We start from the raw sequence: 12,064 nt of genomic DNA, 5'->3' as shown, positions 1-12,064 counted from the left end.
CTGTTCTTATCATCTTATGAAATAACTTACATCGTCAAAAGGAGTGACTATAAGACTCCAATAATCTTAAAGCACATGGTTAGTGGCTTGGGTAAATATTTTCACAAGCAACTGGATACCCTTCTTAACTTTCTCAGGTTGTGATGAGTCCAGCTTTTCAGAACTGAAATAGGCATATGACCAAGCATTCCGTTTGGTATTGACATTACTTTTAAGCACAGAGGTGAGATAGGAATATGTTTCTAATATCAAAGGAGCCACTGACTGTAATATATAGTTTCAACTGATACCATGAGCTGGTTCACGTGTAATGCTAAGCCAAACCAAAGTTTAGGGTTAATGTGAGGTTTCGGAAAGAGCAGATTGCAGTGGTTGCTATCCTCCCCTGCCTCTCCTGCTCCTGCATTCCTGTGTACTAAGCCATAAACTGTAAACTCAAGTTGTCTGGAGAAAGACAAACCATTAGCCCAGGTTTGGATGACGTCCTAAGCCAAACCATTGCTTAGCTCGTAGCAGCAACATGACCAGAGGAGGAACAAAGCAGGTGAGATCTCTGTAGGATCACACACACTCACCTGTTAACTAAAAACCATGGTTTAACTTACCATTTCATGTGAACCAGCTCTAGATCACTAGTGATATTCACCATATAAAGGAGTGCCCACAACCAATCTTCATTCATTCCTATGAGTATCATGACCCAAGTGTTAATTTTACCAAACACCTTTTGTGCTAGTAGAGTATTTGTATTTGGTGCTGTCATTTTGTAATTGCCGTAATCATTCGCACTTTTTTGCAGTGATATAACAGTTAAAACTTTTCTTGTTAACTTTGTCATTTAAGGATGGTTTTCAGCAGAGCAGCAATCCAAAGATTATTTGCTAGTAAATGCCGGTGTTACAGCAATGATGCCCCTGATGATATGGTGATTGGAATGTGTTTCAGTGGTTTAGGAATTCCAGTAACACACAGCCCTCTCTTCCATCAGGTGAGTATAATTTATTAATTTTTTATTACTCATAGGTCCCAGGGCAGATAGCAGCATTAAAGCGTAATATTAAAAATGGTTTATGGTAATAAAAATAAGATGGGTTCTAAAAACATAAACCTCAAGTTCTGCAAGCCAGGGTAAAGAGAAGTTTGTAATTTTGGGGCAAGATCCAACATCACACCAGTTGATGTGGCAGAACTTCCCCTTGCTCTCTGGACTCCTGCAACCCACCCACCCCTTCCCATCTCCTCTGGAGCTAATGGAGGGTGGAAGCCCCATTCCCATAAGCAGAGTTTGTTGTGCAAGCCAGCTGACACTTAGATTTCACCCTTAAACTGCTTCTGTAACAGAAACACAATTTCGGGGGGGGGGGGCAGCGGGAATATTTATTAGATTCTGAAATGGGAAATAATATTAGGAAAATCTTGCTTCGCCTACATAGTGTCTCCTCTTGTCAGAGAACCTGGGATACACGGACAATTGCAAACTGAAAAGGTGTGCTGACCCTCTGGAAGTGGTATAAATAAATTATAAAGGCTTCAGTCTTACGCACACATACCCACTGAAAAAATGGAACTTTTGAGTATTGTGTTCTAAGGAGTAGAAACTCAAAAACGAACAAACAAAACCTGCTTGATTTTTTTATTATTTTTTTTTGCTAGAGAAGAGATGTAAAACCTTTCAGAATAACAGGGGAGGAAGGAAATGTTAGCTGAACAGGCCATTAATATTGCAGTGCTTAAAAGTGTACGACATTTCTAAAAATAGGTATATCACCACATCTTACTTGGTTCTTACTTTGTTCTGGCAGAATATATATAAAAGATAGTGTCTTGCCTTACTCACTTTATAACCTATAATTAAAAACCTATCAAAGAATTGTAGAGTTGGAAGGGATCCTGAGGGTCATCTAGTCCATAGCTACGTATTTAGTTTTCTCACACAAAACATGCTTTATTGGTTTGTCAAACCTATTTATTTCCCAAAAGGCAATGCATGTTTCTATCTGTATTTTAATACACTATGTAAATAATTGTTTTGAGTACATATACCTAGAACCTGATTGTAAATGCAATATGAAAACAGTAACAAGTGTGACCAGGTAAAGTTGAAATGTGATTTAAATAACAAAGTATGTTTCAGTGTTGTTGGGATTAATTTCATAGGCTAATGCAGACTTTCTAGCTTCCAATAGAGGCTGTGCATAAGCCTTCTACATCCTTGTTCACATTCAACAACCATCTTCCTTCTGAAGGATGGCTTTAGCCTCTCTTTAACAGACTCTGTTAGAAGGACCAAGGACAATTTCATTTGAGATTTGTATGTCCTTCTGGAAGATGTGGATTACAGGGAATTAATATACATCCTCAGATCTCAGATGAGGTCAGCATATAGTTTATCTAATGGAATTTTCTCTTTGAACATGGAATCAACAGTTTAAGATAGGAAACTCAAGTCATGATTGGTCCTTTGTTCTGGGGCATTCGTCGCTATTGTCCCCACTGACTGGTTAATACAGTAATGAGGTAGGCAGAACCTGAATACTAGGTGATTTATTCCAGCCAGAGGAATTCTGTCTCCCTTGAGCCCAGAAGTCACCCAGTTTTTCTCAACAAAATTGCAGTTTAGCCTTCGTTTCCAGAGGGGGAGCTGAAAGGGGTCTCTCTTGCAGCAAAACAACAACATGTATCGTGACATCTTAAAAACACTGAATTGGCTTAGCGTGTCATCCGAGTGGTTTGTCTTGCTCCAGGCAAGTTTTACAGCTCATGACTTTGTTTTCAGCAGTGCACCAGCAGCAGCAGCCAGACCAGCAGAGAAACAAAGCAGTTGTGATCTCCTCTCTGGGACCTTGCATACTTGTCTGTTCACTCTAAATTATACTTTGGCTTAGCATTTTGCGCGGACCAGCTCTATCACTAGTAATATTGACTATGTGAGGGACTGTCCACAACTAGTCTTTTTTTAATTTCCGCTAGCATTGTGATGCATGTTTCACCCAGTGCAGTGTTATCTACTCTGACGGGCAACAGATTTCTAGGGCCCCAAGCAGAGGGCCCCTTCCTCTTACCTGGTTCATAAAGATATATGGGCCACAGACTGAGCCTAGGACCTTTTGCATGTAAAATAGGCATCTAACTCCTGGACTATGGTCTGTCCCCTCAAAGTCCCCTGTCCAAACCATAAACATTAGAGATTTAAACAAACAGCATGGAATTAGGCATAAAACCAAATTAGTGTTAATCGCTAGCTAAAATTCAAGTTTGTATTTGCCATTGATGCTAATACTTCCTATAAGATTTTGTCCAGGAATCTAGTTACACAGTGGTACCTCTGGTTACGTACTTAATTCGTTCTGGAGGTCTGTTCTTAACCTGAAACTGTTCTTAACCTGAAGCACCACTTTAGCTAATGGGGACTCCTGCTACTGCCGCACAATTTCTGTTCTCATCCTGAAGCAAACCTGAGGTACTATTTCTGGGTTAGCGGAGTCTGTAACCTGAAGCGTATGTAACCCGAGGTACCACTGTATTCTTATTTCAATCTCAACAACATAGCTGAAGCAATGAAGCAGAAAACAGACTTTCTCTAGGTATCTTCTCTATTGCAACAACAACAGCAATCCATGTCAGGGCCTTGTGGAATAATAGCCCATTCATTTTTTTTTTTTTATTTTTTTTTGCAGTCTGGGTTGCTTTTCTTTCCTGGGGTTCAATTACATATTTAAATTTCAATTCCATAAGAACATGAAAACAAGAGTTGAAGGGGAGACATCTCTTTAGAATAAGCTGCCCTTTTAAAATAACTGCCTGATTACAATGCTGAAGTGTTGCTGAGGTATAATTAATTATTTTGTCATCTAAAATCCCTTTTATTTCCTTCACTAGATTTACAGAGGCAAATTTAAATATTTAATGGCAACCAGTGTGTGTAAATTTGTTTGCTTTGGCATGAATACTTCACTAATGTGCACTGTTGCATTATGAGACAGTGAAAAGTAGATCCTGTTGGGATGCTGAAAAGGCTTTCATGAACAAATTACTTTTAATTGTCTCATTCTGTTGGCCTGATCCTCAATAGTCTTTGCAGATTAGCAAGAGCCCCAGATGCTTGATTTGTATTATGGTAATAATGTCACCTATTGATCATTCAGCACCATGATTGTGTTGGCAATCAGATTCTGGTCCTGGAACAAAAGTGGAATTTGATTTCATTTCAGGAAGTTCAAGCAAGGATGGAAGGCTTCAATGATTTCAATGCAAACTTGAATAATGTGGAATACAATAAATGCTAATTAATTAATTACATCCAAAAAAATGTATATACCATCCTTCAGCAGAGCTTTCAGGGTGGCTTACAGAAACAAGATAAAACACATAAATAACAACTGGTTAAAATAAAATGTTATATAATATAAACCCTGGGAGAATATTTTTTTTAATTGCCTAGCACTGAAGTGATTACAATGGTGGTATCATGCAAACTTCCCCCAGGAGAGAATTCCACAAATGGGGTAGAACTCACTGCAAAGGCTCTTAGTCTTACCTTGGATGGTGGAAGTCCTGGGAGGAGGACCTCCAGTGGTGACCTTGGTACTTGGGTAGTTTAGTAAGGGAGTAGGGGTTCCTTATTGAGTCCTGAACCATATAGGGCTTTAAAGGTGAAGACTTGCGCTCACAAACTGGAAGCTTTAGTTACAGGTAGGTAGCCGTGTTGGTCTGTCATAATCAAAACAAAATAAAAATATTCCTTCCAATATTACCTTAGAGACCAACTAAGTTTGTTATTGGTATGAGCTGAAGGGTGCATGCACATGAAAGCTCATACCAATAACAAACTTAGTTGGTCTCTAAGGTGCTACTGGAAGGAATTTTTAAACTGGAAGCTTGTGAAGTTCTTTGAGTACTTCCAAAATATGCTCCCACCAACTGACTCCAGTGAATAGCCTGCCACACAGTGGCATTTAATAAATATATTGCATGGGAACTCCAACCCTGTGTTGCCAGGCTCTCCTGGCTGCTTAGAAATCTTGGGAACTGTGATGTTTAATAACAATGATTCTTGCCTCATTAGGTTTTTATGTAGTTAGAACTGCTCCACAGGTTTTTCTGTAGCTAACGTTATGGTCACATGATTCAACCCAAAAATCTATGGAGGAGTCTACCTAAAATGTGTCTAATCTCCCCCTACGCAAGATAAGAGAAGTGTGGATATCTATTTTTCAGAGGAATATTTTTGGATCATTACTTCATCAGTTTTTGCTTGGGTTTGATGTGTTTCTTTTATCTAGTTGACATCTTCCCTTGTTTATCTTGACTAGAGTAGGCATTTATCTTAATTGCACCCTTCATTTTCATTATGCTATACTCTCAACTCTAAACCAGATCTCTCTCTCAGTGCAAAATATGCAATATGTAACAATAAAACAACTTGCATCTGTTTCTCTTTCCTTCAGATCATGACCTATCAACAAAATGGTTTTATAGTTAATGGATTATATGTGAATGAAGTGGTTATGGTTCTGAAAATCTCTGTATGTACTGAGCTAGGTATATCCGAGTTGTTTAACATACATACAGGAAGAAACAGTGTGGCAGTTTTATTAGCTGTATGTGGACATTCAGATCCTGTCTGTTGGAAACATGCCAGACCAATTCCACTTGGTGTGTTGGATCCACATTGGCATCCAGTCTTACATGCATAAAGCCCAATGTTCACACATACTCTGTATATGAAACCCCTACCATGCATATGGTCCAATTGTCTTCCCTGGGCTTGACCTTACTGCATAAACGCATTTTTATGTGTGATTCTAGTAAAAGCTTTCATGCCACATGAAACTCATTGACTCTCTTTCCACCTTTTTTAGGCTCGGCCAATGGATTACCCAAAGGACTATCTTTCCCACCAAGTTCCAATATCATTTCACAAACACTGGAACGTCGATCCGGTGAAAGTATACTTCACATGGTTGGCACCAGAACAGAAAGATTTTCAAGATGGACGTAAACACGTCAGGGAGGACTTATAATCTTTAATATATATATATTATATAATATATAAATATTGCTGTAGGTTTAATATTAGAGCACCGCCTGAATTTTGTTGTTGTATTTATAATGATTTGTTGCCCACATTGTACTGAACACTTAGGGCATGATCCAGTCCTGCTTTTGGCACACCTTCCTGTTTTCTCCCTCTGGTGTACTAGTGACATGCATCACATAACTAGGGAAGGCTGGGCAGGGGCGTGGGGAGGGCACACAGACCCCTCTTCCCTTGCAGTGCTTCAGCATTCCTTTGTGTATGTACCAATGGTGAGAGAGGGAAAACAGATATATATTGAGCCCTATGGGACTCCTCCACACACAGGCACACACTAATACTGCGTCCTTCCTTAAATATCCCCGTCCAGAATGAATTAAAATACATATCACATGCTCACATATTCATACATAAACTCAGTAAATCTACACACACATATGTGTTTGTTGGGCTGCAGGTCTTTTACTGTTAAATAACATTTACTTTTCGAATTTTGTACACATCCATAATATGTCAAATACTAAGTTTTTTAAAAAATATTTTTTAAAAAAATTTCAATGATCAGCCCCCTGTCCTCCTTGGTTCTATCTCCCCACCCTGGCTGTTATCAGCATATTAGGGGTCTGGTGATAAAGTATGTGGAACTCCTTTGAGGGCTTACCCACACTTAACCTTTCCCCCTATTCTCTCCAGGCATAGCTCCGGGCTTTACAGCGTGTGTTCTCTCTCTCTCTCTCTCTCTCTCTCTCTCTCTCTCTCTCTCTCTCTCTCTCTGCCTCAGAACTTTTCCCGCAAAAACCCGCTCTTTAAAGCTGAAGCGTAACAAACTGCAATTTGGAGTTTCCATGGATTGCCATTTGCTCTAGACATGGAGCTTTAAGTGCTGGCCATGCCTGGGAAGTGCAGAGGAATCCTGAGTTGCAAAGGGTTGGTATGTAAACAGAAGGGAGGTTGGAATTAGTCTGACTATCAGACGAGAGAATTTCTGTATTTTCATTACCTACTCTGTCTGTATGAACATGCACTGTTCAAAACACACAATTTATAGATCATTAAAATGCAAAGGCTTGGTGTTACTAAACTGGCCACAAGGTGTCACTACTGAGACTCCAAAAACCTGGTTACACTTCCGTTAACAAATGTATCTCAATGAATCTTGGAAACTTACCGCTGTGATACTTACCTTCCTTACATGGCATTATGTAGTTTGTACGCACAAGACTGAACTCTAGTTTACATCCATAACTGAATGTCATCTACCACTTCCTTTTACTGAAGGGATACTATACGTGTAATTGTGACATGCTGAAAGTAGCTTTTTTAATTCAGTTTTGCGTAGAGTACGGCCAAGCCAAAAGCAAGGCGGGTGGGACGAGTAATTGTGAAAAACTTCACCGCCACCCATGAAACACATAAATGTTTTCACCAATTACTTATTGTAAAAATTACAAATGGGACAAAAATGCTGGCCAGTTCAGATTGGTAACAAGAAACATTGCACTCACTCTGGTTTTGCTTCATAATACCATAACGTGCCCTAATACGATCAACTACAAGATCTCTGAATGACTGGGATTACCTCAGGATAAGAAACCACTGATTTTGTTTGTTTGTTCTTAAAGACCCTGAAGTTACAGATCATGGAAAGAAGCAGTTGTGAGTATGGGGTAAATAAGGAGTATTAAAAAGACAAACAAGGACTCCCTTTGTAAATCTTCCATACCTTCACTCACCAAAATGTTGTGATTGGAAATTAATTGCAGTCCTCCTAGTAAAGATTTGTATAGTATCTATCATAATAGTCCTAACATTTATAACAAAACTCGTTTTGTTGAAGGCCACTTGAGGTTTGCCTAACCTAATGTTGCTTGCTGTATTTTAACCAAACACAGGGTCTTAAAGCCATATTGTATAATTGTTTTAATATATGTTTAAACATGGTTAGCACAGCACTTCATTCTGTTCCAAAGCAAAGCAGTTTCTTACCATTGGCAAAAATAGGACAGGATTTTTTTCTGTCAGGAATTACTGAAGCAGTATGCGCACGCCCGTGAATGTAGCTTGGGTATTTTTAAGCGTGTGAACGGTGAGCACATTCGAGATGGACAAGTGCTTGAATTGGAGGAACCAGCATCTTAAATGCTTTCTCTTTCTTCCCTCTCTCAGTGCCTTAAACTATAGATATTTCTACTGATAATCAGATCTTCTATGTTTTTGAACTGTATGGGGTATATTGTTATTTATGTTGTTTCAAACTGTGTAAACCTAAAATGGAATAAAACACAACTGTTTAAAAACCTGGAATGTATTATACTAGGACTTTTTGCTTGGTCAACAGAGTCATGAACCAATAACCCCTATCAGTTTTTATGTTTAAATAAGTAGGGGAAGCATATGAGAAAAGGCTGCACGATGAATTTGTGTGGCCTGATCCTTTGCTGGTTTACTCAATGTGAATGCTACTGGATCTGAAGAGACTCACTTCCAGTTATGTGCGCTTATGATTGCAGACCTAATAGGGTCTGGAAGGTTGGTGTCCCTGAACAATTTGGATTGAAAGCCTTTGCAGTGAAGTGGAACACCTTTGCCTCCTAAGTCATAATGGAAAAGAATAGATAGGTGATTGCAAGAATGAAAACTGTCATGTATCCATAAAAACCATTTCCCAGTGAAGATTCAAAACTTCAACCATCTTGTTGCATTTTTGGCATATGTCCGTCAGAGCAGTTCAAGTAGCCTTGAACTGGCTACTCCAGCTGGCAGGGTCTCCAGGGTATCAGACAGAGGTCTTTGCCAGCTCTGCTACATTCAGTATTTTAAATTGAGATATCGGGAATAGAACATGGGACCATCTGCATGCAAAGAATTTGTTGTACCATTCATAGTGACAAAGATTCACAAGGCAAGTGATTACACTTCTTAAGTTTGGGGGGAGCATTCTGTGGTTGAAAGGTTTAAAAAAACATTTTTCATTACAAAGCAGAAGTCAATTGTGTATTAGGAGTGTCTTTTGATGCTGCATTTTCATTGCCTGTACTATGAATCACATACAATTTTTTCAAGGCAAAGTCTTGGAGGTACATTGCCTGTGATTGTGGGGAAGCAGAGTGGGATTTACAGAGAAGAATTGGTGAGCAGCAAAGTTGTTCTGACATCACTCGTGCACACAGTGGGGCATGTGGCCATGTAGTACAGACACCCTATAGCATGTGCACACAGCTGCTGCAGAACATTTGAGGGGGCCTGGCCCCTCCATTGAAAATTTTCGGGGTGTGTTCCCCAACCCCCCACTTGGCATACCTGGCTGGTGCAACTTAGGAATCAGCTTATGCCAAGCTAGACCACAGGTCCATTTAACTCAGTCTTGTATACACAGACAGGCAGCAACTCTTCGGGGTTTCAGGCAGGACTGTCTCCCAGCCCTACCCGGAGATGTCAGGGAGTGAACCTGGGACCTTCTGCATTCAAAGCAGATACTTCAGAAAATGTGGGAAGGGTCAGAAAAGTGTCAACCCTCATCACCAGCAATTGTCAAGAGGGACAGCTTCAGACCTTCACTGTAACATACCGCATTGGCCTGAATATTAGCCTCACTCCCCCTCCCCCCAATTCAGACCATGAAAAGTTAAAGTGCGGCTTAAATTCGCGACCTTACAAAAATCGTCTTTTATGATATCCCTGCTGAAACAGACATACGGTAAAACGGAACGGGTGTGAGTGCCTGCAGAATTTTAAGGGAGCAGCTTCTATTTGGGTGCGGCTTATATTTGGGCCAATACGGTATATTGCATTTAATAATTAATTCTACTTCCTGTGAAAATGGGGAACAGATTATTATTCCACTTCCCTTCACATTCAAATGACCCCGAGTCGACCTAGTTAGAAGTTAGACTGGTGTGTGCTTGCTCTGCTGTATGGAAATGGCAACCGGAAAATGTAATCGGGAGCAAACATTTAATGAGATATTAGATGAAGCACCTGAGATTATACATTTGTGATTATAATGTGAGCTCTCTCCTTAGCTTGCTATGTGCTGTCTTAAAATATTATTCTGGATGTCATGCAGTTTTACCAGAGCTCTGTCCAAATATTGCTACAAGTTAATATGTTGTTAATGCAGCTAGATTCATGGATTAAAATGGAGGCATACAGAATACCTACGTAATGTTTGCCGATTACTTTTTTTTAGTCATTTTAGGACAACCTTCTCCCACGTGAACCTGTCCAGATATTAGCAGGGGGAGAGCTAATCTATGGTCCTCTGATATTGCTGAACACCAACTCCCACCAGCCCAAGCCAGTATGGCCAATGATCAGAGACGATGGAAGCTGTATTTCATTTTTTTAAATAAATATTTTATTAAGTTTTCACAATAAAAGACAAAGAAAATACAAAATCACAAAAAACAATACAATACAAAAATACAGACATTAAACACATCAGAAGAAAAAGAAAAAAAAGATAAAAACACATATAGTAACAAAAAACAAAAATTCCCTCTTTCTTAATTACTCATCTTCAATTAGCTTATTTTCCGGACTTCCTCACGTCTCCCGTTCTTGTATCCCTTTTTAAAACTTAATTCAGCAAATTCATATCCTATTAATTTATCTGTTGTTAATCCAATCTTACATTTTACTTTGTTGCTAAAACCCCTGCGATTCATTTCAATGTCCTTAACATTCATAAATTTTACAATATTTCTGCAAATAAATTTTAAATTTCTTCCAATCTTCCTCCACCGTCTCCTCTCCCTGGTCTCGGATTCTGCCAGTCATTTCTGCCATTTCCATGTAGTCCATTAAGTTGCATCTGCCAATCTTCCAAGGTGGGTAGATCTTGTGTCTTCCAATGTTTTGCGATGAGAATTCTTGCTGCTGCTGTAGCATACATAAAAAAAATTCTATCCTTCTTTAACACCGATTGGTCCACTATGCCCAGGAGGAAGGCCTCTGGTTTCTTCGGGAAAGTATATTTAAATACCTTTTTCAGTTCATTATATATCATTTCCCAGAAGGCCTTGATCCTTGGGCACGTCCACCAAAGGTGAAAGAATGTACCTTCAATCTCTTTGCATTTCCAACATTTGTTATCGGGCAAATGATATATTTTTGGAAGCTTGACTGGGGTCATGTACCACCTATACATCATTTTCATTATATTCTCTCTTAAGGCATTACATGCCGTAAATTTAATCCCGGTGGTCCACAACTTCTCCCAGTCAGCGAACATAATGTTATGACCTATGTCTTGTGCCCATTTTATCATTGCCGATTTTACTGTTTCTTCCTCAGTATTCCATTTCAACAGCAGATTATACATTCTCGAAAGTATCTTTACATTGGGTTTCTAACAGTTCTGTTTCCAACTTTGATTTTTCCACCTGGAAACCAATTTTTTTATCCAAGTTATAGACCTCTCTTATTTGAAAGTAATGAAGCCAGTCCCGCACCTTCTCCTTAAGCTTGTCATGACTCTGCAATTTCAGTTTGTCACCCTCCTGTTCTAGAATTTCCCAGTATTTTGGCCATTTGTCTTCCATGTTAAGTTTTCTCAAGGCTTTTGCCTCCATAGGTGATAGCCACCTTGGAGTTTTATTCTCCAAAAAGTCTTTATACCTTATCCAGACATTAAACAGTGCTTTTCTGACAATATGGTTTTTAAATGCCTTATGCGCTTTTACCTTGCCGTACCAAAGATATGCATGCAACCCAAATACATGATGGAAGCTGTATTTCAACAACATCTGAATAGTGACAGATAGCAACCCCTGTATAAAAATAATCCTCAGCTCTGGGATGCTCCCCACATCCCAAGGGACGCTCACCTGGCTCTGAGTCCCACCTCTCTTTTCGTCAGTGCTGGGTGAAGCCTTTTTATTTTCTCAGTGTTTTAGCTTTTCAGATTGTATTAGTACCTTTTAACTGTTCTGTTTTTCAGTTATGTGATTTTAATTATTGGCTGCTTCAAGAGTGGGATAGGAAATCTTTAAACATAGGCAGCATGGTTGGCATCTCAGACTAGGG

The 12,064-nt window shown here is 39.3% G+C and overlaps 1 protein-coding gene across 4 annotated transcripts in view; it reads left to right on the top strand.

The window, feature by feature from the left end:
• B3GLCT (beta 3-glucosyltransferase) overlaps nt 1-8,341 on the top strand; it is a 72,886-nt gene extending 64,545 nt beyond the window's left edge. For all 4 annotated transcript variants that reach the window (XM_081197961.1, XM_081197960.1, XM_081197958.1 and 1 more), the window contains 2 exons: nt 844-988; nt 5,862-8,341. In XM_081197961.1, the coding sequence (XP_081054087.1) occupies nt 844-988; nt 5,862-6,023 (307 nt within the window). In that variant the 3' untranslated portion in view covers nt 6,024-8,341. The remainder of the gene's footprint in view (nt 1-843; nt 989-5,861) is intronic.
• The last annotated feature ends 3,723 nt before the right edge of the window (nt 8,342-12,064 follow it).

This window comes from Podarcis bocagei (assembly GCF_964188305.1).
Source record: "Podarcis bocagei genome assembly, chromosome: 6".
NCBI lineage: Eukaryota > Metazoa > Chordata > Lepidosauria > Squamata > Lacertidae > Podarcis > Podarcis bocagei.
This window is presented reverse-complemented; position numbering and strand designations above follow the sequence as displayed.